The sequence below is a fragment of the Ursus maritimus genome, unplaced genomic scaffold, assembly GCF_017311325.1.
Source record: "Ursus maritimus isolate PB19 unplaced genomic scaffold, ASM1731132v1 scaffold_5, whole genome shotgun sequence".
Classification (NCBI taxonomy): Eukaryota; Metazoa; Chordata; class Mammalia; order Carnivora; family Ursidae; genus Ursus; species Ursus maritimus.
Window position 1 is genome coordinate 78,435,100 of NW_024426663.1, and position 26,529 is coordinate 78,461,628.

The 26,529-nt window shown below is 49.3% G+C and overlaps 1 protein-coding gene across 2 annotated transcripts in view; it reads right to left on the reverse strand.

The window, feature by feature from the left end:
- Positions 1 to 26,529, reverse strand: part of GFPT2 (glutamine-fructose-6-phosphate transaminase 2) — a 41,703-nt gene that overhangs the window by 8,815 nt on the left and 6,359 nt on the right. For both annotated transcript variants that reach the window (XM_040622642.1, XM_040622641.1), the window contains exons 2-13: positions 19,758 to 19,865; positions 18,812 to 18,910; positions 18,149 to 18,274; positions 14,546 to 14,604; positions 13,751 to 13,885; positions 12,666 to 12,727; positions 9,955 to 10,034; positions 9,367 to 9,484; positions 4,144 to 4,307; positions 2,538 to 2,633; positions 2,358 to 2,455; positions 1,957 to 2,077 (exon numbers count right to left, since the gene is read on the reverse strand). In XM_040622642.1, coding sequence (XP_040478576.1) covers positions 1,957 to 2,077; positions 2,358 to 2,455; positions 2,538 to 2,633; positions 4,144 to 4,307; positions 9,367 to 9,484; positions 9,955 to 10,034; positions 12,666 to 12,727; positions 13,751 to 13,885; positions 14,546 to 14,604; positions 18,149 to 18,274; positions 18,812 to 18,910; positions 19,758 to 19,865 — 1,266 coding nt within the window. The remainder of the gene's footprint in view (positions 1 to 1,956; positions 2,078 to 2,357; positions 2,456 to 2,537; positions 2,634 to 4,143; positions 4,308 to 9,366; positions 9,485 to 9,954; positions 10,035 to 12,665; positions 12,728 to 13,750; positions 13,886 to 14,545; positions 14,605 to 18,148; positions 18,275 to 18,811; positions 18,911 to 19,757; positions 19,866 to 26,529) is intronic.

The window sequence follows — 26,529 nt, forward strand, 5'->3', positions numbered from 1 at the left end:
CTGTTTCACTGAACTCTCACGGCAGCCCCACAGGGGCCACCATCCCCTCTCCCCTTGCGGATGAGGTCCTCAGAGACAGAGGGAACCGGTGCCTTGCTTCCTCGGGGCCACGCGACTGTGGGGGACAGACTGGAGCCAACCCAGGTATGCCTTGCTCCCAGCGTCCTTGCTAGGACTTCAAGCTGCCTTATTCAGAACGTGCTGAGATTTAACGTTTAAAAAGCAAGAATGCCCCTGAATGGCCATTTTGCAAATAGATCTTGTTTCAAAGCAGAACACTTCTCGCAGTCTGCCAGTGCCAAGTCAAAATTATTTTTTATGATAAAGCTAGTTAAATAGGTTCATGAATAAGCCAGCCCAGGAGCCCTGTATTTTTTTTTTTAAGACTTTTACCTATTTATTTGACAGAGAGAGTGAGAGAGCACAAGCAGGGGGAGCAGCAGAAGGAGAGGAGAAGCAGGCACCCCAAGGAGCAGGGAGCTCAATGTGGGACTCAATCCCAGGACTCTGGGATCATGACCTGAGCTGAAGGCAGATGCTTCACTGAGGCATGTCTGAGCCACCCAGGTGCCCAAGAGCCCTGTCTTTGTAAGTCCTGAAACCTCCAACTAAATGAAATATGATCCGATCATAAAGTTAAACCCATCGATGTCCATGTGGCCATGGCTTTTCTGCAGTACGAGTGTGTCCCCAGCTCCTTTTTCTCTTCAGATATGTGTCTAGGGCACAGCCCTTCCTCTGCGCCAACGGGGCTCAGGGCTCGGAGGCAGGGAGCTGGATGGCTCTATCTTCATCAACCCCACTCCCCAGTGTTTGACGCAGTTGCTTTTTTAAAAAACTGAATGAGAAGGGCTGGACAAAACGAAACTAGATCCTTTCTGTGTAGACGCCCAGAAGCTGCCACTCATTACTTTTACATAAAATCCGCCTCTTTCCTTTGGTTCATGGCTCCCACCCAATTCATGAAACATTCTGAGGCTCTGATGGAATCGCAATCCCAAAGGTGACACTGGCATCTTAAGTCACAGGGCAGCGCGTGGCTCCAGGTAGGCAGCCAGTCGGTGGGTGTGTCCATATTCGTTTTTCTGAGTTTGTCATTGAAATGGAAATGGTCTTAAAAATTTAACTGGGAAGCAGGATTCAAAGTCCCAATGCGTATTAGGGCACTGCTGTTAGCGTGTTCATTGTGATAATGACATCATGGTTATGTTTTTTTTTTTCTTTTACCATTTAGAGATACACTGTGAGATATTTATGAAGCGACACAATGTCTGGGATTGACTTCAAAATAACCCCGTGGAGGGGACAGGTTAATGCGTCTCTGGATGACACAAGCTCTGTTGAGCTAATCGTTGCTGAGGATAGGCAACTCCTTACGTGAATCTCTAACTATTACAGAGATTTGGAATTTTCCATAATTAAAATGTTTTTGAAAATCCTTCTAAAGGTCATAGAGAGTCCAAGCATATGGCTATGAATCACCTCCCTGACTCTCTGCCCAGCCCGACTGGAACAAATGCCCAAGCTTAGTGTTTCCCGAAGGTGTGGTGAGCCCTACACCTGAGCGCTGGCTCTCTAGGTGTCCCCCTTCTGGGCAGCAGCGGTACTGCAAAGCCTGCGCATAGTCCTTGAAGTGACTCTCAGCCTGCAGAATTTTGAAGAACTTTCTCCTCTCTAAATACACCCAGCACCCACGAATACCCTTTGGTGAGTGGTCCCTTAAGTCCTGGACTTGGAATGACTGGAGGATGGAGAAGCCCTGGCTGCACGGCCCCCTCCCCATAACATGGGACAGGAACTGATGGCTCTGAGGTTAAGTGACCGTAGGCACAGGAGAGTTGGGCACAAGCTCCGTGTGCAGAGAGCTTCACGGCCTGAAGGAGGGCGGGAGACACAGGGCGCATTGCCAAGAGGACAGAGCTCTTAGATGAACTAACGCAAACCCGTCTTCCTTACCTGACTGGCTGATGAAAAAGCAAACGTCATCCCTGAACACCGGTGTGTTCCTGTCCAGAAAATCGCTCGCAAGTTCAACCATCACAGGGAGCTCCGTCAGCTCCTCCAAAACCTGCCGTGTCTGAAGCCAACAGGAATGGGGACCAAAGTCAGTCACAGATGCTACAGAGACACAGGTGGCTTCTGGGGACGGTTATGAAGTGGCAGCTCCAGGTCCAGGTGGTAAGGGAAGTTCAGGCATGCCTGGGCCCCTCCACGGGAGAAAGGCTTCAGGGCCAGCTCTCATGTTGGCTCACGGCCACCAGATTTGGGTCCGACACATCCTAGCATTTAAGACGCATCTTGTCCTTGGCCCCCGCTCCCTCCCCAGCACCATCAAGGACCCAGAGCGTTGCACTCACGGCCACGGCGGCGTGGTAGCTGGTTCCACAGCCAATCACGATGAGCCGGCGGCACCGCCGGATCTCCTTCAAGTGGTCTTTCAGGCCGCCCAGGAGCACTGCGGGGCACACACAGGGCGTTAATGCTGACCCCACCCAGGGATGTGCGTCGGTCGGCCCAGGGCACAGTCGAGGGCTTACCTGTGTTGGTCTCAAAATTCACCCGACCTCTCATGGTGTTGAAAACGGACTCTGGCTGTTCGAAGATCTCCTTCTGCATAAACGCACTGAAGTTACCTGGTCAAGTAAACACCAACAAAACAGGTCAATTTTAATCTAGTTGCGTTACCACTGCTTAACCTGCAATCAGGGTGCAAAGCCATTAAGCGGTTAGTCACAGAGACACATGTGGAGGCCACTGCAGATTCCCAGGGGGCCCCCGGGGACTGTCCCCCCTGATGCTCACGGTGACAAGTGAGAGGGAAGCAGGTCAGATAAGATTACTACCTCTAGCTGACATATCGGACCCTGCAGCTTGAAGGAGCGAGGGCTATAAGCAGCAAATGTGTGGCTTTCCTCTTAGCAAGGCCAGAGGAAAGGAAAACGCTTTACTTCCAAAAACCAACCTACTTAGGGAGGTACAAATGAAGTTAAGCCCAGAGAAAGAGGCAATTATCTTTTGAACAAATACTTTCGTAGCTTCTGTATTAAAGAAAAACCTTTTCGGGGGCGCCTGGGTGGCTCAGTCCGTTGAGCCTCTGCCTTGGGCTCAGCTCATGATCCCGGAGTCCCGGGATCGAGCCCTTTGTTGGGCTCCCTGCTCAGCAGGGAGTCTGCCTCTCCCTCTGCCTGCTGCTCCCCCCTGCTTGTGCTCTCACTCTCTCTCTCCTAAGGAAACGTTTTCTGCCACACATGCATTTCTAGGCCTCTGATCTGAATGAAACTGGATGACGTCAAAGGGATGATCTGGCCACAGCGGGTTAAGTAAGGCCCCTGACAGGTGTGTGCCTGAAGCTTTGGAGGTGTCCACAGACTGGGTGGGAATGTTCTCTGGGAGACACACACGTGTGATGCCAAACACGGCAGTGTGTCCTGTGTGCCCCCTTCAGCTGAGGGCTTGCACAAAGGGGACAGTGAAGCAAAGAAGACAAGTGAGGAGGGTCAGGGAAGAGCTCTCTGAGGGGCTGACGTTTGGGAGTCGTTGATCACAAGGAGCCAGTCAAGTGCAATGACCTCCAGGTGAGCAAGCACTTGGCCAGCCTCAGTCATCGAGAGGTGGCCGGAGAGGCGGGCGGGGCATAGCGGGGAAAAGTGTAGTGAGAGGTGGGGCCAGCCTGGGCGTGAGGCATTGTGGGCTGTGGCAGGAAGTATGGACTTTATTCTAAGAAGAGTGGGAAGCCATCAGAGAGGGCTTTAAGCAGCCGTGTAAGAGTGTCTGATTCACATTCCTAAATGTTTACCCAGGTTGCCCTGTGGAGAAGGGGGTGTAGGGAGACAAGCTCTCCTTGAAAGGAGAAAGTAGTCCACAGACCCCTGTTATTGTGGGCCTCTGACGCAGAGAAGAAATGATGTCTGGGTGTCAGAGTGTGTCCCAGAGAGTCAGTAAAGGGAGACAGTGGATACACTGGTCAAATCAAACAGGGAGACCTGGTGCTTGGCTTTGGTCAGGAGCTCCCCGATGGCCACGGCAGGCAGGAGGGCTGCCGTTCAAGGTAGGACAGGGAGTCTCAGGACCGCCCCCATAGAGCACCTGCTGCCCCCCCCCCCCCCCAAGGCCACTGCACACGGACCCTCAGAGGACACCTGCCTTTCATGATTTGCTGTAGTTCCATCTGCAAGGTCTGGATGGCTCGAGATGGGTCGTCACTAGCGGAACGCTTGACCCGATGAATGGAGAGTTTCCCATCAGCCACTGCAGCGATGTCGTCATCCTCAAGGAAGATGACGCGGTTGGTGTGTTCTATGATGGCACTGGAGCAAGGGAAACACCGGCGTCACGTTCGACAGTTACAAGGTGGCAGTCCCTGCCTCCCAAGTCTGGGTTCACATCAGTAGTGTCGGATGGCATTTCAGGAGGGACAGGGACATCACACTATAAATATCAATTCACACCTCCTTCCCTCCCCCCAGAATCATTGTGAAGCCAGCCCCAGACAGCCTATCATTTCATCTGTAAACATTTTACTTTATATCTTTAAAAGGGAAGGATCATTTTTTAACCTCTGATACCATGATCACATCTAAAATTAATAAGTTATTCCTTCATCTCATCAAATATCCAGTCTGTTCAAATTTCCCCAGTAATCTCATAGATGTCCTCTTATGATTGCTGTTTTCAAATCAAGATCCAGACATTGTCACCTTTGGAGAACGCTCGGGAACCAATACATTATTCTGAATCAGAACAGGAAAGAATGAAACATCTATCTTGCCTTTCAAAATGATCTGGCTTTCAGAATAAGCACATAGTTCATGAAGGCAAGTTTCTCTTTATAAAAGGAATATAGCTAATAAGGAATGACGGCATTAGAATAGTCAATTTGTGAACTCCTAATTATTTTATTTTTATTTTTGTAAAGATTTTATTTATTATTTGAGAAAGAGAGAGAGAGCATGAGCAGGGGGAGCAGCAGAGGGAGAGGGAGAAGCAGACTCACCGCTGAGCAGGGAGCCCGACATGGGACTCGATCCCAGGACCCTGAGATAATGACCTGAGCCGAAGGCAGACGCTTCACCGACTGAGCCACCCAGGACCCCGAACTCTAATTATTAATAGTTCTAAGCAAGGACCGCCAATGGCAGCTGAAACCGAGGGGTGAAAAGCAGAGAGCAGCTTTATAATGGATGGGTGAGGCTGTCTGACATTGGAACCCCTCAATCAATCTTAACAGCACAAAAAGACAGACGATGATACATGTATGCCTCCAGATGGAAGGACACACCACCACCGATGAAGCAGTTTTACCAAAAAAATTCAAACGCAAAGGAGATCGAGTTTCTAGATACCTGTGAACGCCAGGGCACAGAAAGTACAATGGGCAGGGGAACGTGTGAAATGACACCATGGGGGCTTCACTCAGCAAAATCCCCATGGGGAAACTCATCAGGACAAATGACTCCATTTCATAACATAGGCACACATGTGTGCACACATGCACACACACACACACACACACACACACACACACACCCTTTAAGGAAAAAAGGGTGGTTTAGGAGCAAAGTATCAAATATGTCCACCAATGAAATGTGGTGCCACTGTGTTTTCTCTTATAAAAACTTTCTCTGCATGGCAAGTAATGATGATTTTTGTATGGCAAAAGGGCAACACAAAGTTTCTTTTAAAAACAAATTGAGTTAGGGGCGCCTCGGTGGCTCAGTAGGTGAAGGGTCTGCCTTAGGCTCAGGTCATGATCCCAGGGTCCTGGGATCGAACCCTGCATCGGGCTCCCTGCTCAGCAGAGGGCCTGCTTCTCCCTCTCCCTTTGCTGCTCCCCCTGTTCTCTCTCTGTCTCTCTGTCAAATAAATAAAATCTTTAAAGAAAATAAACCAAGTTAGAAAAGTTGGTAAGTGAAAAAGAAAAGTAATCAACAGTACAAGTGGTAAAAAGTCCACAAAGGTGGTGCTTATAGGACCATGAGAAGAAAAAACCCGCATCCTACCCAGTGCCACTTCACATCTCCTGATGCAAAATAAAAGAGAGAAACGATCACGTTCTATGGCCCCGAGAGAGGTGTCTCCAGACAGATGCTCGGGAAGGAAGACAAGGCAGGATGGAAAGCCACTGCCCTGGAGAAAAATACTTTACACGGTATATACTCATTGTGTGGAAAGTAGAAAACACAGAATAATGAGAGGGAGAAAATGGCCTGACCCCATCTCCAAGGGATAAACACCAGTTACATGGCACTGTCCTTCACACAGTGCTTAATAGAGGCGTGCTTGGATCTATGCGTGCACGGACATCCATATGTTGAAATATACTTGTTTTTATTTCTGAAATGCATGGTAGTATAATCCCTCCCTAAGACTATTGGCCCAGGACAAACTGGGAGACCAAAAAGATCTTTATATTTCTCTTTACCGATTTTCGTACTATTAAAGAATATATATTATAGAAAATACATTAAATAAAATGCAAAAATTAGAAAATAAATGGATATATTTGCCAAAGGGTAAAAATGTTGATTAACATAATTATCTGGTTTGTTAATGCATATTTTTATAGAGCTCGGATCACAGAGCATAGATGTCTTGGTATTCTGTATTTTCACCAACATTTTCCATGTAATTAACTTTAGTGTAATCATAATCCTTAATGGTCTCATTCCTAAGTGGGTATACGGTGATATATTTAACGTCTTTACCAATGTGGATATTTAGGACATTTTCACACATTTTTTAGTATTATAAATATTAGCGTCTGGGGAAATTATATGTTGTTTAAATGTGTATTATTTAATATATAAAGAGTTCTTGTATTTTAAAAAGTCTAATATTTCTGTTTTCCTTTATGTTTTGGGTGTTCTTCCACAATATGTTATTTATGATATTTTATATTAATACGCTGGCCTCCACTTCATCTGTATTTTTGTTGTTGTTATTACATGCGATGGGATGAAATTCTAAATCATCATCCTAAGTTACTACTGACCTTAATTAGAATAATGACATTTTTTTATCACGTAACAATAATGTTAATACACCTTTGGTTTATTTTTCTAGTTTTTTTCCTGGAGAACAATCTCGCATATATGGTATATTGCATAGCCCAAATCTTCTGTAATTGGGATTAAATTCTATTTAAATATATAATTAAATTTAAGAAAAGAAAAGAAGACTATTGACCCAGGAGCTAGACAGACCTGACATGGAATCCTCATTTCTGTCTCTTCCCGGCATTATGCCCTCGGGCAACACAGATCTGACCCCTCTGAGCCCCGGTATCAAATTCCTCATCTGTAGAATGGGAGATGATCCCTGTGCCTTCGCCAGAGGCTTGCTGTGTTTATTAAATGAGATCACCCTGACGAAGCCCCCCACACTGGCTACTGTTGTCCCGAAGGCTCCACAGGATGCCTTCCTATCTGGGAAGGTCACCCCTGTCATCCTCACTTTGCAACACATGTTGGCTTTCTGGTCTACACACCACGCACTGTAGAAACACCTCTTCGAGTTCCCCAAACCTAAACAAAGCAAAGGAATCCTGAGGATTTTAATTATACCATCCGATTTACAGATTAATTTAAGGAAAGTCAGTATCTTTACAAAATAATTTCTTGTTATTAAAATAATGTTAAGCCAATTAATTTTTAGAAATAATATTCAGGCTTCCTACCAAGGAGGGTGGACTCCCTCCCTTTATTCAAATCTGTTCTTGTTTCTCATAGTGAATGTTTGTAGTCTTCTCCAAACAGATTCTGTTTGTTAAAATTCATTTTACGGGGGGGGGGGGGTTGCTGGGTGGCTCAGTCATTAAGCATCTGCCTTCGGCTCAGGTCATGATTTCAGGGTCCTGGCATTGAGTCCCGCATCAGGCTCCCTGCTCAGCGGGGAGCCTACTTCTCCCTCTGCCTGCTGTTCCCCCTGCTTGTGCTCTCTTTCTTTCTCTCTGTCAAATAAATAAAAGCTTCCAAAAAAAATTCATCTTAAGGGATTAAAAAGGCTTTTCCAGGTCTGGTAAACAGATTCCTTTTTGTTGTTGTTCAGGAAAGGTCTGCTGAGAGTCGACTGTGCCAGTCACAGTAGCAGGCACAGGAGGAAACGGGGTGGATGTGGTCCCACCGCCTGGGCCAGCGGATGGCTTACCGCTGGGAGGTCAGATTTCCACACCTTCATTCTCTGACCAGCCTCTAGGATTTGTTCTAACAGGTTCCAGTTGGATTTTAAAAGCATAGGATCCTATTGCCTACAAGTAATTATTTCATCTCCGTGCAGATATTCATGTCTTTTTTCTTTCTTCCTTCTTTTTTTTTTAAAGAAACATTTACTATATTTCATGGAATATAAGGTAACACTGATCTTAGGGATCACAATTGTGTGATACACTTTTAAGACATAGAAACTGTAACAAATTATAATTGCAAGATGCCACGGACAGATGCTAAAATCTGTAAGATAATTGTGTGCCTCAGGATCACCGAAATAGTATTAGCTTGTCATTGAAATGGTGCTCTGAGGAACACAGTTTGGGAAACAGCTGCACTTTCCTATCAGCATTGAGTGCAATGCTGGCTGTGGGCAGAACCAGACTTTACAGCCAAGGGCTCTAGGTTCCTATGACTCCATGTGTCCAGGAGATTTTATCTGGTGTCCTCCGTGCTTTTCTCCCCGGTGTGGGAAGACTCCTTCCTGGTGGGAGGGAGGCATGAGAAGGGTTTGGATGGAGGAAGGAGTGGTGGTACTTACGGTACTTTTCTACTTCAACGACCAGGAAAGTATCTCAGTCTTTTCTGAGGATATGTGCATGTGTGTGTATCAACTTTTTGTCCTAAGATGAGTACGAAGCTGACTTGCTCAAATTTCAGAACTATTTGCTTTGTCTGCTCATGAGAACACGGACTTTGAAATCAATTGCACCAAACCCTTAAGTCTCGGCTTTTTTATGAGCGGTCAGATGCAGGCAAAGGCAGGTGGGGCACGGGAAGGACCGAAGGGCTGGGGACACCTGCCCCACCTGAAGGGAGCAGCCTTTGAGTGGCCCCAGACAGGCTGGGCCAGAGGGAGCACAGCCCAGCGTGCTCAGACCTGCTGATTTCCCAGAGAAGCTAGAAATCCAGACATTTATGTGAAATCGCCCACTTTTAAAATGTTGGCAAATAATTCAGGTATTCTGTGCTGGCCTTTGGTCACGAGGTGCTCTGCAGAAGAATTCTCAGGGAAGGGTCGCAGAGATCTGAAATGTGCCATCACCCCTGCCCCCTTGCCATGACAAAACAGCTGAAACGAGGGATGTATTAGAAACGGTGGTGTTGAGCCAGTCATGTTTGGTTACATAATCCTAGGAAAGAAAGGAAACAAGGTTGTTACCTTGCATCTGAAGCAAAGAAGAATTCCACGGCTTTATCGCCAACAGCATGAAGGCAGGTCGAGCTGTCCAGCCTCTTCATCCTCGTTTTGCAAATATTCTTCACATTCTCAAAATTGCCTGGCGAGTGAAGGAAAAGAACGCAAGTCCCATTAAACTATTTTGTTTGAATGACATGAAGCGAGGCTCCAGCTTCCCCTTTGAATATGTGTGGGAGAAATTTGCAATTTTTAGCTTTGGCTGCGTCAGCCAAATCGTGCAAATGATCCCCAAATAGCACCGTACCACTGCAAGAGCATTTAAATAGCGGCAAACAAAACCGAACCAAATCAACACTCATCCCCGAGCACGGACGCCTTTACATAATGGGGCTGCGTGCCGTTCCCTGGACTTGTGTGTGTATTTGAAAATATCCATAATAAAAAGCTTTTGCAAAAAAATGGAGCCAAGTCTCAGCTGCAGGAAAACCTCTCTGACCTGGAGCTGTGGGCAGGCTGGCCCCAGCAGAGTGAAGACAGCCTGTCTCCGAGGGGGTCGGCCTGCCCCAGAGAGCCCCATCGCCCTGTCCAAGTCCTTCTCGAAACACTTACGCGTCCTATACAAGATGGGGATCTGTTCTGTGGACAGTTTGTATTTGCTCCGCACTCCAATGAGCAGGGGGCTGCCTCTCCTGTAGAGACAAGAGGGAGGAGAGTTACTCATTGCCTCAGCAGCCCGGGGAAGGGCTGGATGGCCTCTGAGCACTGAGGAGGGGGCCGTGCATCCAGCCCTCCCCCCAAGGGAAAGTGTCATGTTGAGATGCCACTGGACAGAGTCCTTGGCCCCTGGAAGATGCTCCAGGGCTTGGAGCGGGGACCAACAGGCTAGCAGGAGAATGCCAGCTTGTTTCCATGGTGCCACCCATGTGCCCAGGGAATCCACACCGGGTTAGGTCACAGAGGCTGAGGCATTAGTAGGCCCTGACAGCGTGCAGGAATATTCGGCACCTCCAGCTGGCCTCTGTTTGCTGCCATCTCTAAAGCAGGATCCCTCGAGGCCCAGGATCTGCCCAAAGATTCTCTCCCCACCCCCACCCCCCATGCTTTTGCCTAGCTCAGTTGTTCTCCGGCTTTGGGGGGCATTATAATGACTGGCTTTGGATCTGCTTAACTTACTGGGCCACTTAATGTGCTTTCAAGGGTGGTTTGGTTGGCCCGAGTGACACCTCACGGGGTGAAGTTTCAAATCTCTGACCTGCACAAGCTGGACTCCATTGCAAAGGGAACAGTGCCTCGGGGAATTCCTGCAGCTGCCCCGAGTGAGCGCCTCGAACTCGAGTTTCCTTTCCCAGCCCCCCTTCCGGCTTCTCCTAGTGAGGGGGAAAGTCTGTGGCTTCGAAGAAGGTGCTGTGAGCACCTTGAATATTTTGGACCATCTTTGATTGTATATAAAGCAAAGAGGTGGGGCCCCAGGGTGGAGCAGTTGGTTAAGCCTCTGACTCTTGCTTTCGGCTCAGGTCATGATCTCAGGGTCATGAGATTGAGCCCCACGTCAGACTCGGCACTCAGCACAGAGTCTGTTTGAGATTCTCTCTCTCTCTCTGCCCCTTCCCCCACTTCCACATGTGTGCGCTCTCTCTCTTTAAAATAGGTAAATAAATCTAAAGCAAAGAGGAGACATGGGTCTGGGTCCAATAAGGATCCAGCTTAAACAGTCTTTATAGTATTGACAATGAGAAAATATTGTGGTTATCTAATTTTCTTGGCAAATGTCTCCCCCAAATTTCAGATTGAGCTCCGTGGTTGTTCTCAACCTTGTCACCAATAACGCTCTCAAGGCGTCCCCCTAGATGGCTCTGAAGGTTACAGAGCCACTAGTTATAGACAACTTAATAAAATAAGGCTTTATTGCTTCTTCGCACTGCCGCTTTCTCTGTTCATTTAAAATGTAATACCATGATAATACCGGATTTTAAAAGGGGTTTCTAAATTTGGTAGGGACCCAGTGGTCTTTTACAACTCTACGATTGAAGGAGTTAACTGTTGAAGAGCCCATTAGTGCCTAGCCTAGAAAAAATTGAATCATGATACGTTCACATCATTTCCTGCCTAGAGGATATGGCAGTCTGTGCGGGACGGCCTTGTCGTCTCTGTGCGTCTCCCAGGGCCACGGGTGCCTTCTCGGTGGCTTCTCAGAACCTTCCAGCGAAGACTGCAGCCCACAGTGCACCTGGGGCCATGCAGAGCTGGGCCTCCGCCCACATCCTCACTCCCCACCAGCCTTGAAGTTCACAGGGCAGTGTGCTCACGACCTGGCTCAGGGCGGTCTCCCGCGCCTGGCACACAGCAGGTGTCAGTGAGTACCCACCGGAAGAGCAGGAAGTCCCACCAGCACCCCCCCTCCCGACTTCCTGGCCTGCCTGCCGATCCCTGCACGGCTGAGCTCACTCCGGGCCCCTTGCATTTGCTCACACTGGTCCTTCTGCCTGACTCCCCTAGGCTGACACCTGCCCCCAGGGCATTGTCCCCCCAATCCCCAACAGAGAGCATCAAGACCTTCTGCCCCACTCTGTCCTCCTGCACAAATGTCCAGTCCCTAAGGGCAGGACCAGGTGGGGTGTTACTAGGTCCCCAGGGCCCAGTATGGAGTAAGTGCTCAAAAATTTTGGTGGGATGAATGGAGGGAGGGATGGGCAGAGGGACAAATAGATGTGTGCATGGATGGTCAGACTGATGGTGGATGGACAGATGGATGGATGAAGAGAGGGACAGTCAAGTCATCTGAATATAAAAGAACAGGAGGGCACTCACAGCCCCGCTTGAATGAGTCCACACAGCGCTGGGAGCCATGGGGCTCTAACAGAGGGACATGTGGGCTGACCCAGGCCCTCTCAGCTGATTCCTAGAACACCTGTTCTGTGAAGGTGATGAAGCTTGAGCTCGGGGCCTGCAAGGCCTCTTCTCTACTGGATTCAAATCAGTGTTCCCAGTTTCATGCTCATAATTTTGCATGCTTTTCCTAAAGAGAACCTCCGAAACTGACCTGCAACCTGTATCTGCCCCTCACTATACAATTCTATTTTTAATTTGAATTTGTTGTCAATGTCTGAAAATATGGAGATTTCAACTAAAAATCCAACTTTCTGGTTCCTCTTTTAAAAATCAGAAGCTGTGGTTACAGAGCTGGTGGGGTACCCCAGCCACCGCTGTCCCTTAGAGACTACCTTCCAGATTGTCGGACACCCCACTTCTCCCCTGGGCTGCAAGCTAAGTGACTGCATTTTATTGATTTATTCTTGAAATGTCAATGTGTTGAGCCTCACCTGGTGGCAACGGCTTCTCCCGGGTAGTGGATGCTCTTGAAAACCAACGCAAACGCGCCTTCCTACAAACACAGCAAACACGCGTGAGGAACGCCGTGCTCTGGCCCGGCCAGCTTCGCCCACTGCCCCAGACAGGGGCCACTCCTCCCAGGGGATGGGTCCTGGGGTCACTCCCTCAGGGGGCCGAGTGCAGGACAGCTCGTGCAGGGTGATGGCAGGAGGAGAAAGTGAAAACAGCCAGTACCGCGCTGAAGAACCAAAGCCCGGAACTTGTGCATTTCATGGTGCTCAACAGACGCCCCCCCCCTTCCCCCCCAGCCAGGCCCACAAGCAGAGAATCCCAGCTCCGTGACCATCTGGGCGGGCGGATGCAGTTAGAGCCTCAGGAAATGAGAACAGGAGCCAGGGCCTGCCCTGGGCCTCTGGGATGGCATCTACTCAGGGAGCAACTCTGAGAATGAAAATTCATGACTCGCACTAGCACCTGGGTTCAAACCCTGGCTCCGCCCCTTCATTGAGCAACTGCCCAATTTGTGCCCGGCTGTGAACGGAGATGGGAATCGTCCTACCTTGTTTGGCTGCTGTGAGTTCATGCACTTGAAGTGCTTAGAACCGTGGCTGCCATACAGAAAACTCGATAGAGGCGTGGGTTATTATTAATTTTATTATTTCTGTAGCGAGGACTGTCCTTTGCCGTCTGTGCTTTAGTTTCCTACGTCGTGCAAACCAGCACAGATCTAGTTCTCCTAACTCAAGACTCCCGATGCTCTATTTAAATCCTTGGTGCAAAATTGTCTCCTACATTCTGTCCCTCCTTGTACCCTGGTAGACTTGGGTTAGGTACGACCAGCTACACATCGGGATTTCCGTGTGAAATCCCCCATGTTTTGGAATCCTGGGCAGACCCAAGGCCCCGTGTGGCCAGTCTGCCAACTCAGTCACATAGCCAGAGGGACCCAGAGTCAGCGTCCCCAGGCCTCTAAGGGCCTCTCCAACTCCCCAAAATGAAGAGGCTTCAGGCAGAGCCCCGAGGAGTGAGGGAACGCAGGGTTGATGTATTTACACAGGTGGGACCGGTAACTCACCAGCTGCTGGATGACTCTTTCGACCAATGTTGAAAACGTAATGTCCTCAGTTTCTCTGTTGTCAAACACATACTTAATCAGCTTGGCAATGGTCTCGGTATCTGTTTCTGACTCAAACTCGTAGCCTTTGCTTTCCTGGAATATTTCGTGGGACAGAGTGTCAGATAACTGGCATTGCGCAACGCCGGTCGCCTGGCCAGCTCCTTCTCCTCCCTTATGACCCGCCCTCGCAGCGACTTAAGATAAGAACAAGGAAAACGGGGATCAGAAATGTCTCCCAGAAGCCCAGCACCCAACATAGCTGAGTCATTCCAGTAGTCCCTGAGATCATCCCGCCTCAGAAGCCTGTCCTTGCCGTTAATCTGGACATTGCAACATAACAGCAGTCAACATGATCAAATATGTTGAGTCAAATCCACCCACATCCCAACCAACACCGCAACCGCTTCCTACGTTAGACCCTCGCCGTCTGCCTTCCCACCCCACATTCCATTTGGTGTAGGAGTTGATGTGTTATGTAAACACTTTATTGAAGTGCAGACACCTTCATAAAAGGAAGGTCGTGTTCTTTTGATTATGTCAATCTACTGCAGTACATGCCAATGCCCCGCTGTCTTCTCCAGCAAGACGTGGGGAGCTCGGCCGAGCCAGGGCGACGTTTATCCAATGCGGAGTTGGGACTGAGAGCGGGTCTCACTCAGCTCCCGCCTCTGTCTCCCACGGGAAACCAGCTGGTTGGAAAGTTTCCGGGGAAAACCACTTGACTTACATGCCAACCCAGGGGAAGGATCTTACCAGAAACTTCCTCAGGTCTTTGTAATTTGTGATGATCCCGTTATGGATGACCACGAATTCTGGAACAGAAGTTTGGTGAAGACAGAGAAGCTATGAGAAGGTGAAGTTCAAGTCAGAAATGAAAGACAGTGATCTGACAGCTTGGAGCTCTGCACGCTGTACTCCCACAGAGTCTGCTGTTTAGCAAACATCACTTACGCTGATGAGAGCTGACGTCTACCGTCTACTATGGCTACAGCTTACACCCGAGGAAATACACAGTTTTCTTCGGGTAAAAAGCCAGTCTGACCGTGCACAGAGCTTTGACTTGGAGCCCACAGCATCGTCAAACACGCTTTGGTATTTATGTCAAATGGGGCAGGATGAACCCTTCATCATCCAGAAACTTGCCCAGGCATTCCGAACCAGCTTTAGGCTCAATGAGGCCACAAGCTAGCAGTCCACATGCGTGGACCCACACTGCACTGTGAAAAGATTTCAGTTTAAAAATTTTGAATTTTCACTTAAAAATCCTGATTTTTCTAGGGGCACCTGGGTGGCTCAGTAGGTTAAGCATCTGCCTTCAGCTCAGGTCATGATCTCAGGGTCCTGGGATCCAGCCCCACGTTGGGCTCCCTGCTCAGAGGGGAGTCTGCTTCTCCCTCTCCCTCTACTCCTCCCCTGCTCATGCTCAATCTCTCTCTCACTCACTCTTTCTCTCTCAGATAAATAAATAAAATCTTAAAATAAAAAAATAAATTAAAAATAAATTAAATAAATAAAATAAAATTAGTTAATTAAAAAATCCTGATTTTCTCAGGGGAGGAAAAATCCCCAGGAATTCTGGTACCCCCGGGCTCCCCCACATTCCTGTGTAGCCATGAGCACTTCTCTCTGCAGGGTCTGCGGGCTGCGGCTTCTCTGTCTCCCTGCACTACTACTCCCTGCGCGGGGGAACCCCTGGCCAACCCTGGTCTGCTTAGTCACCCCTGCATTTTTTCAATCAATGGATGATGAATAACTTGAAGGTTTGAAACCAGCTTGAGGGTTTTTTTTCTGGGTAAGTAAGCCCCATTCCTCCTGAGCCCAGATGATAGAAAGACCCTTAATCGGCCTTGGGATTCAGTAATTCTACCAGGATGTGTCTAGATACTATTGTTCAGTGAAACTTTGGTTCTCCAATTCAAGTTTTTTTTCAGCACAGGATAGTTCTTTACTCTTTTTCATTATTTTTAACATCATTTCCTCTCTACCATTTTTTTTTACAGCCTATTGTTTACTTTGGGGAGGTAACCCAAAAACTGGGAGGGCTTGAATAGAAAAGCTTTTTTGGCAAATGTGCTAGGCACAACGGAACTCTATTACAGCTTTACGTGTTTGTTTTTGTTTTTGTTGTTTTGGGGTTTTTTGCTTGTTTGTTTTTTTTACTGTTTTATTTGTTCTGCTCTCTTCTTGGGGACGTAATTCACCTGTTGGATCTCCGTACCCATCCCCCTCTTATTTTTCATATCAACTCTGACATGGTGTCTTCAGATTATTTTCTTAACCTTGTCCCATTTTTTCATTTCAGTCAATTGTCTTAACTTTTCATCGGTAGTTTGTTTCCCAGAATCTGTGTTTTCTTTGTGAGAACTCTGTGTAATTTTCTTGTGTAATGCGGTTGCTGGGTGTAAGTCTTCCTTCAAAATATGCTCCTCGGTTATCCCTGATGAGTTGCTAAAGAAATTCTACGAATCTTTGCTGACTTCTCATGTTGTTTTCAATTATTTATCCTGAGTCGGGGCAGGCATTTGGGTGTGTGGGGGGGATCTACTCAGAGTCCTCGTCCACACTGAAGTGGGGGTTCACCTTATCACCTGGGATGGCAACCTCTCAGGGTACATAGTTTGGGGACAGTGTTTGCTCCAGGGATCAGCCTCTGTATCCGGCTTGGGATTTGGCAGGATGCACATTCTAGGTCCTTAGGACCAAGCAGGGGGCATGGGGCTCATCCTTCCAAATTGGGCAGGGTGAGCCGCTGTTCACAGGGGTAAAGGACACTGAGCAGGGAGGCGCCAGTCTCTCCTGCGGCCCAACTTCCATGACGATTAACGGCAGTGAGGCTTGCCAAGTGTATAGCTAAGTGCCTGCCAATAAGCGCTCCTCAGAGACTCTGATGTATCTGCTTTTCACGCTAATATGGGGCTTGGTAAGAACTTGCACTATGCCAGGGGACGTCTTGGGGTGGGGGTCCCAGCTGACGCCAGACATCATTCTCTCCGGCGGATACACTCCCCCATGATGCCCAGGTGTGGGTTACGACCAGGTCTAACCTAGAATGGAGACCCACTGAGATCTCCAGACCTGCCAGGCCTCCTCCATGAGAAGGGCCAGGGGGCGTTAAGAACTATAGCATGGAGAACTTTCCTGGGGGCCCAGGCGTAGGATGTGGACCCGTGAGCTGGGGCTGGCCCAAAGGGGTGACTGGGAGAACTGGGGAGCCTGCAGCTCACCAAAGAGGGCCTGGTATCCCTGTGACTGTCCTGAGCAGTTTCCATGTCCCCACTCTGTGACCCTGGACTGCTGCTTGTCAGTGCAACTCCAAGATACCGTGAGAGCAGTTACCATACCTTTCAGTTTTTCAAGGGACGCCAGAAGTCTAGACTTCTAGGTATGATCATTCTCAGGTTTAAAAAACTTGCAGCGAGCCAAGTGGAGGGCTCTGGTGCTTGGAGGGAGCCCCTGGGCTGCCCCTTGCAGCCTCTGCTTCTCCAGATCTCAAGGCTTTGGCAGCCGAGGCATCTCTGCAGGGCCCAGGATGGGAGCCGGCACCTCAGACATGAACCAAAATCAGCACTGCCACCCTCCCTGCTTCAAGACCACTCTCCTCGGTGGAAGGAAACCCATCCCTCCCTGAGGCGCCCAGCTCTCCAGAACACTGCAGTCCCTGAGAAAGACAACTTATCATATGATTTCTCTCATCTATGGAACATAAGAACTAGGATGATCAGTAGGGGAAGAAAGGGATAAAGAAAGGGGGGGTAATCAGAAGCGGGAATGAAGCATGAGAGACTATGGACTATGAGAAACAAACTGAGGGCCTCAGAGGGGAGGGGGGTGGGGGAATGGGATAGGCCGGTGATGGGTAGTAAGGAGGGCACGTATTGCATGGTGCACTGGGTGTTATACGCAACTAATGAATCATCGAGCCTTACATCGGAAACCGGGGATGTACTGTATGGTGACTAACATAATATAATAAAATCATTTAAAAAATAAATAAATAAATAAGATAGCCTCAAAAGTGAAAAAAAAAAAAAAAGAACACTGCAGTCCCTTGTTGAAGAGCAGCGCCCAGACTCTTCCACCCCTCCCACTGCCAAGTCCCACTCAGGCTGGGTCTCAAGAGCCAGCGGCAGTCACGGGAAGCGCCACTGTTTTCCTGGGGAGGCCTGGAGGGTCGGCATCGACCAGGAGCCAGGCTGAGTGTGCCTCCCGTCTAGGGCCCGGTGCCACCCCGTGTGGATCCTCACGGAAGACAGGGCTGGGAGAGAAGCAAGCCAGCGGTGGTGGGTGTGGACCAATGCCGGCGCAGGTCAGGGCCAGGCAGAAGCTTCAGGATGGGGGCAAGGCCCTATGACATACCGTTGCCTTTGTCTGAGCGCTGAGGATGGCTGTTGACAGCATTGGGGACCCCATGGGTGGCCCAGCGCGTGTGGGCAATGCCAAAGTGGGTCTCAAACTCCACCTTTAAGTCCATGCTGTCTTGTTCTAGATCAAAGAGAAAGAAGCATTGACACAGTACCGTTATGGTGAGGTGACATCGTTACACGGACGCACCCCGGCTACGTCAAAAGCACGTCCCACCTTCCACCGCAAGGGCCCCATCCTGGGGATGTCCGCCAGATCCCTGCTGTGGTTTACTCAGTACTTCCCAGTAACCTCACTCGCTAACCGAAATGAGCTTACTTAAAAAAAAAAAAATATATATATATATATATATACACATATATATGTATATATATATGGATCCCTACTATACATGAAGGAGCGGTATCATTTGCCAGAAAAATTAAAATAAATACTTAAGCACTAAATATTTTTTAAAAAATGCTCGTGCACCGCCTCCTAAAAAAACCAGTCCCACACCCTGAGAAACACAGTTTTACAATGTGGGCTGAACCCTCCTATTCATCCACCGTGTGACTCCATCCATTCGCAGTGTCAGTCTCAGGTGCTGCTGGAATAAAGATTTTAAACTGAGCCGCGCTGCCTTTACTGCCCTGACTGGGTGTGTGTTGCACTCACTGTAAAGTTCCTCGTCAAGAGCCTTGACATTCCCTCTCTTCTTGACCAGCTGGATATGCTGCTCTTTGACTTCATTATTATGTCCATCGATGGCCACACCTGTGGTAGACACATGATTTTTTTTTTCATACTGGCATTAGACGTTTTGTCTCCCAGACTCTGTTACAGAGCTCGGCCCCGGGGGAGGGCTGCACAGCACTGTGGGTTTACCCGTTCTTGTTTGCCAGGCTGGTGGCCTGGAAGAGAGCTAGACCGTGTTCAGGACACCGACTAGGAAAGAAGAGGTCTGACAGCCAGCAGGGAATGCACGCGCGCCTGGGACCTGGGCTGTGGCCGCAGGCCTGGCGTCTAACCAGGGTGCAGCCCTGGAAGGCTGCCTGCAGGGGGGGCACCTCCAGGCCCACTGCGGAGGGCAGCGGGCTCGCCGGAAGGCCTTCATCTCCCTGTGCTCTGCACTCTGCCGCTGTTGCTGGTATCCCCACTGCATCAGCGATCCTGCAATCCTTCATCCGACTTGCTCTCCGTTATGAATTAACAGGCCTCTAAAATTGTCCAGCTCCCCCTTCCTCCCCAGGCTGCTTAATTGAAAACGGGACGCGATCTAAGTATCCATCAGAGGAATGTGCAGCCACCGAGAAAGGTGGTCAGGAAGAGGTTGGGGTAACGGAAAATGCGAGAGAGAGAGATGAGAACAGGACATAAAATTGCAATCCTATAATGACGATGTTAAAAATAAAAAATACCTATGCACGACTCCCCCCGCCCCCCCAGACCACCCCAACACAGGCACAGCAGTGACCAGAGCAGGGACACAAAGAGATGGATGGGAGTGCTTTGGGTGGAGATTTTTTTGTTGTTGCCCTTATTTCTTCTTTCTACTGTTCTCTAGTTTTTGAGTTAAATGGACAAGGGTTCCGTGCACGCTGTGGCCCCCCGCAGGACCCACCTGCTGAGTCATAGCCTCTGTACTCCAGCCTCTGAAGGCCCTTAATGAGGGTCTCGAAAATCTCCTTCCTCGTCCGGGGGACTCTGTAGTTCATGTACGCGAAGATTCCTGGGAAAAGAGGGGGGACCACATGTCCATCAATCACTTGGTCGGTGTTTGCAAGAAACCAGCTCTGGGGACGCCAGCACGGGTGGCATCGCTGGACGGCGTCTGGGCTGCATGTGCGGACTTCCCCTGGCATAACCGAGAGCCGTGCTCCCCTCCTGCTTCGGGACCCACGTCACCCACAGCCCAGCCCGTGACAAAAAGTCTCCGGTTGACCTGGCAATTACACTGTAGAGAATTTCTGTATGGCTTTCATTGGGGCGACTTATAATAGCAAAGATCAGGGGGCCCTGGGTGGCTCAGTTGGTCAAGCGTCTGCCTTTGGCTCAGGTCATGATCCCAGGGTCCTGGGATCAAGTTCCGCATCGGGCTCCCTGCTCAGCGGAGAGTCTGCTTCTCCCTCTGCCTGCCACTCCCCCTGCTTGTGTGCACTCTCTCCCTCTCTGACAAATAAATAAATAAATAAATAAAATCTTAAAAATAATTTATAATAGCAAAGATCAGCAAAACCACCAGGCCACTAAGGGACATCGGGAAGTCCTCACCTACTTGGCCTCCTTGATCTGCATGCAACAGGCCTGGGAAGAGTCCTCCCAGGGACCAAGGCCTTGACTCCTTTCTGCCTGGCCCTATTGTCTGGAGCTTTATCATCAAACGCTGCTTTTACAACGGCAAAAATAAAACCATCTCTTGGCCCTCGGAGAATCCCTATCTTCAAGGGAGATCTGCACGCCCAGAAGATTTTATTTGGCTCTATTTTCTGCATTGGTATTTCAGAATAATATTTTCCCAAATAGGAAGTAACAGTCGTCCTGTTGGTTCTCCCTAAACTCCTTTGCCCCCTCCCTGCTCGAGACGATGGACCCCTGGTCTGTCTCTGTCCTGCCCTGTGAGTTCCCCATCCTGACGTCCCTCTGTCCTTTTGTCCTCCCTGCCCCATCTGGGGGACACCTGCCCTCCTCAAAGCTCAGCTCCCCCCACCTCCCAGGGCTGGCTTGCCCCTCCCAGGCCCCCTGCCAGATGTGCTCCCCTGCTCTGGGCCACCCCAGTGCTCGTGCATCTTGGAACACCTACATCCCCGATAAGGACACAGGCTGGCACTTCTATCTTTATATTTCTCACTATGTCTTGGCACACCGTCCTTATTCAGTAAATGTACGTGGAGTAGAGTGACTGTAAATCCACTTTATTCAGGGAAGCAAGAGTGTGGAGTGTGAACAATACTGACCTTCAGGAATACTTGTAGTAACTCATCTTACTGAGAACCCACTATGTGCCAGGCACTGGGCCAAGCGTCCCCACGCAGGTGTCAATCGGAGCTCCCATCAGCCTTAGAGGCTTGATCTGTCATGACCTCCCTTTACTTTCTGGGAGGCTGTGACCAGGAAGCAAGGAGACTTGACCTCAGGACTTAAAATGGTCCTAACCCCTGGGCAGTGCTGCCGCAGGGATGAATGGGATTGAAAGGTTTATTTCCCCAATTTTAATTTTTAATTTTCCTAATTAAATTTTTGTTTTCCTGGGATAACAGAAAGGTCTGGCCGGGATTAAAAATTTGCCAGATACCCGCATCCCCTGCACTGCAGCAGTATTTACAATAGCCAAGACACAGAAACGAGCTAAGTGTTCCGTCCACAGACGAACGGATCAAAAGATTACTGCATATATTTACAATGGAGTATTACTCGGCCATAAAAAAGAAGGAAAGCCTGCCATTTGCAGCAACACGGATGGAACGTGAGGGCGTTATGCTAAGTCAAATAAGCCAGACAGAGGAAGACAAAGACTGTATGATCTCATATGTGGAATCCAAAAAACCCCAAACTCATAGATACAGAGATCAGATTGGTTGTTGGCAGAGGTGGGGGAGGAGGAGATGGGGGAACCAGGTAAAGACGGTCAAAAGGTACCAAACTTCCAGTTATAGGATAAGTAAGTCCTGGGGATGTAATGCAGAGTGTGATAACTACAGCTAATAATACTCTATTGTATATCTGAAAGTTACTAGGAGAGTAGCTTAGAACTTTAAAAAGTTCTCATCACAGGGAAAAATGTTAATTATCTGAAGGGTTAGATGGTCACTAATCTTTTTTTTTTAAAGATTTTATTTTATTTTATTCCACAGAGAGAGAGACAGCCAGCGAGAGAGGGAACACAAGCAGGGGGAGTGGGAGAGGAAGAAGCAGGCTCCCAGCAGAGGAGCCTGATGTGGGGCTCGATCCCATAACGCCGGGATCACGCCCTGAGCCGAAGGCAGACGCTTAACGACTGAGCCACCCAGGCGCCCCTAGATGGTCAGTAATCTTATTGTGGTGATTATTTCACGATATATACACAGACCAAATCATTTAGTACACCCAAAACGTATACGATGTTATACGTCCATTAGGGGAACATGCCGGAGATGATACTCAGAGAGGCCAACCTTCCGAAGGGAAACTGAGGGCTGAGCACAAAACTTCCTGTAATATCTCCAGTCATTAAAAAGATTAGATTCAAGTCAAAATAGTATCTCTGAATGAGTGATCTGACGTGCCTTAAAGGGATGGGAATATGATCACAGCAGACGAACACTGAACTTGCTAAAATTCATTCTAGTTGTAGTCGAAAGCGAGGCGATAAAATTAAACAGCGCTAAAAATGATATTTTGCATTCTTAGGTCCTGTATGTTACTGTACACAGGATATATTTGCACACAAGTATTAAAGTACAGAATTTCTATATAGAAACACACACCCCGTGCTTTCTGAGCTGGGACAGACACTTTCTTTTTAACGTGGCTGAGGGTAATTTTGGCGGTCAGCTATTTTTGCGTTCCTGGCTGACTCGAGGTCAGGTGAGAGACGCTGAGGCTAAGGCCCCGCGTGCAGTTTAGGCATCCCCTGGGCGAAGACGCTGAGTGTCTGGGTCACAGGAGCTCACACCGTCCCCTGCCCTTCAAACCTCAGCACGTCTGGGCAAAGGATGTATTTTTGTCCCCTTACTCATTAAAAAAACAAAACAAACAGAAAAACCCCAAAAACCAATAGTTACCTTCTAATGGAAACATTAAAAAATTGTGAGCAGCTCTATTGGGATATAAGTCCCATACCATAATATGCTCCCATTTAAAGTGTATAATTCAGTGGTTTTCAGAATAGTTGCCCCTTGAACAACACGGGATTGAACTGCCCAATTCCACTTTTTTTTCTTTCTTTTTTTTTTTTTTATAACTATAGTACTGTACTGTAAATATATTTTCTCTTCCTTAGGATTTTTTTTAAGTTTTTTTTTTTTTTTTTATTTGACAGACAGAGAGAGAGCACAAGCAGGGGGAGCAGCAGACAGAGGGAGAGGGAGAAGCAGGCTCCCCACTGAGCAGGGGGCCTGATGTGGGGCTCGATCCCAGGACACCTGAGCAGAAGGCAGACGTTTAACTGACTGAACCACCCAGGCGCCCCTCTTCCTTATGATTTTCTTAATACCATTAGCTTTTCTCTAGCTTACTTAATATGAGAATACAGTATGTGCTCCATATAACATACAGTATATGTGTTAATGCTTCTGGGTGAGACTTCCGGCCAACGGTAGCTAAGTTTTGGGGGGAGTCAGACTTACACACAGATTTTCAACTGCGTGGGGTGCTGGCGCCCCTAACACCCCCATTGTTCAAGGGTCAACTCTATGTTCACAGAGTCGATCGGCCACCACTACAATCTAACGTTGGGGTGAAATTTTCCTAATGTTCATTATTCCGTAAAGTATCAGACAGTTCCCTGGGGGGACGTGGGCAAAGTCCAGGCACTGTGAAGACCACGTAGGCATGGCAGACAATTATGTGAAGGGGGGGAGCCACTCGCAGATCATTTCTGGAGTCTTCCCTGGCATCCGGGGAATCCTTCTAGAATTACAGCTGCACCTCACGAAGGGGAGCGGACACTCTGCAGATGACTCAAAGGCCCATACACCAACTCTGGAAAGGTTTGGAATCTGAAATGCCTTTCTGAGGGGGCTCTAGGGCTCTGCTCTCCGATTCTCCCGTGAGATTCCCCTTCCTCTGGGCCCAAGCGCACTTCTGAAGTCCTTCTGTCAGGCACGTCCGTTCTTGGAGGTGCCTCTGGCTCTCAGTTCCGGAATAGCCTCCTTGGTGGGGAGGTGGGGGTGCTGCTGTCAGAGCCCCAGGAGGGGCGGCAGAGCTGCTTAAAGCGTCCTTGTCCTCAGGACCACCAGCTGTGTCCACACCCAGCCAGGAGGCTCCCAGCCGCTCATGCACAGTTTGGGAGAACCCTGTGGTGAGGGGGCTGCCAAGGAGTGGTTTCCAAGGTCTTTGCGCAAGAAAGCATAAATCTAATTTCAACATGCAATCTCCCGCATGTGGACATCTACTCAGTAAACTCTTTCATTAACTAAGCGCCATCCCTCTCCTCTTGCAGCTCTCTTGGCAGCCTTCTCCCCGCACTCTCTCTCGAGATGAAGTGAAAAAAAAAAAAAAGCACCCAGCATTGACACCAGGCTCTTACTATTTTAGAAAAATAAAGAAAGGGAATAAAGCTGCTCTCCCAGGCATTTCTCTTGCCATTCACAGTCAGAATTCCCTTCTGGAATCCCCACCACATAACAAAAGCCACACGGAGACTCCATTTTTTACCTATGAGATCAGCGAAGATCAAGCAGTTTGACGATCAAGAGAGAGGGTAAATTTGCGCACCCTTTCTGGAAGGCAGTTTGGCAATCTTTCAAAATTAAAAATGTACACATCTGTTGACCAGAGCGGTTGCTAGGCACGGATCCAGCAGATATCTGCAGAGGGGCGTCCGTGCACGCACTAGGATGGTCGCTCGGCGCTGTCCGCAGACATCGGTTGTTGAAGGTAGGGGACAGCCTGATGCTTGGCAGGGACCAGGTAAGTGACAGCAGTGCAGCCACGTGGCGGGGCCACCGTGGGACCACGGGCAGGTGGCCTTCCACAGAGAACAAGGTGAGGCTCTGTGTCCTCTTGGAAAACAAGCTACATCTCCAAGATGTGTCAAGGGAAAAAGCAGCTCGCAGAACGTGATGAAATTATGCAGGGAGGGCTGGGGGAGACACATACGGTGTTTCTGGAAGGGCACCCACGACCCAGGAGTGGTGGGGATGCAGTGGTTGCCTCGGAGGAGGGTATTGGATATAGGGCAGAAACTCCCTTCCTACTGCACGTGTGCCCTTTGTACGGTCACACTATTTCGCCACGTGCCCATTTACCATCTTACCATGTGCTTCTGTAGGATTCCATATTGGTAGGCATGGGATTGTCAGCCAGCACAATCTGCCTTCACTGACTCTTCCATGGCTCCCCCATCCCACTCACCCAGAAGAACAAGGGCCACAAGGAGAAAGCTCTGTCTGAGCACACCTTCCAGTGACTAAAAGGACGGGCCCAGTATCCCCCAAGGGTCTTCCCGCCCCTGGGGAGTGTGAGATGTCAAGCAGCAGATGTGTGGGGCACCCAGGAAGCCAATCCTTTCAGAAACTTATCTCGTCGGATTCTCCCCAGGTCCTGGGCCAAGGCAGTGAACAGAAGGGCACTTCTGGTTCCAAGGCCAAAGACCTGAGTAAGTCACAGCCAGGTCTATCTGAGTGATTGCAGGGTGTCTCCCTGTTGCCCCCCAAAATCAGCATAAGCCCTATCTTACAATCCTACCCCGAGGGGTGAGAAGTAGTTCACATAGAGAGGGATAGCTCACGTCTATGGACAGATGCCCACCTCACCCCTGGTGGGAAGATCTCCGAGCTCCCCTGGTGGGGTCCAGGGCCGTGTCGACATCAGGAGACTCCTCTTGGCCCCCACCAGACTATGCGGCTTCTGACTGCAGGCCGTGGCAATGACAGCCAACTCTGGGTCCCCCTTATCCCTCCCTGCCTTGCACAGGCAGGATGGTGAAACCCTCCCAAGGTGGCTTCGAGAAATGTCTGGCCCTGGGACAGAGTCGGCTGTGGCCTAACCACCCCAGCTCAGCACATGCCCCGTGCCCACACCCCACCCTGGCATCCAGAGCTTCCAAACAGCTTTTCAGGGCCCTACTCTTAAATCTGACAGGGAAAGTGAGCGAGAAAATGTTCTAGAGGGAGAAAAGCTGAGATAAACCCCAGAAAAGGCTCTAGACATGATGCAGGATGGAGACTAGCCCTTTGAAAGGGGACTGCGGCCCCTCTGCTTGGCTCATCTTGGGGGTCTGGGGGTTCTAGCACTCCCTCTGCAAATGGCTTGAGAGCTCATACGGGTGACTCAGGACCAAAGGCTACCAGGACAAGGTCCTTCCACACATGCAGGGGACACTCAACCTCCAAGCGACAGATAATGACAATGACCAGCTCGAGAGGCAGCATTCGCTGGACACACAGCCAGAACTAGGAGCACTGAGATCTTGGAATCTTTATAACCCTTGGGGTGCCTGGAGCAGTGGAGGGGAGCAGGGGCTGTCTGAGGCCTAGAGGACAAGGGAAGAGGTCAAATTCACTGTGGGCAGGCTGGGATCTGTATTCTGAATCTGTCTGTGGCTGGAGTTTTGGAAACTCTCTCCCTCTCTCCGAGCGTCAGCTTCACAACGAAAGCCCTGCCCTCCGTGTGAGTGGGGGTGGATAGTCCCGGGTAGAGATCCAGCCTGTGCCCCACCAGGGTAGGGGCTCGCTCTGTGGGTCCACATCACC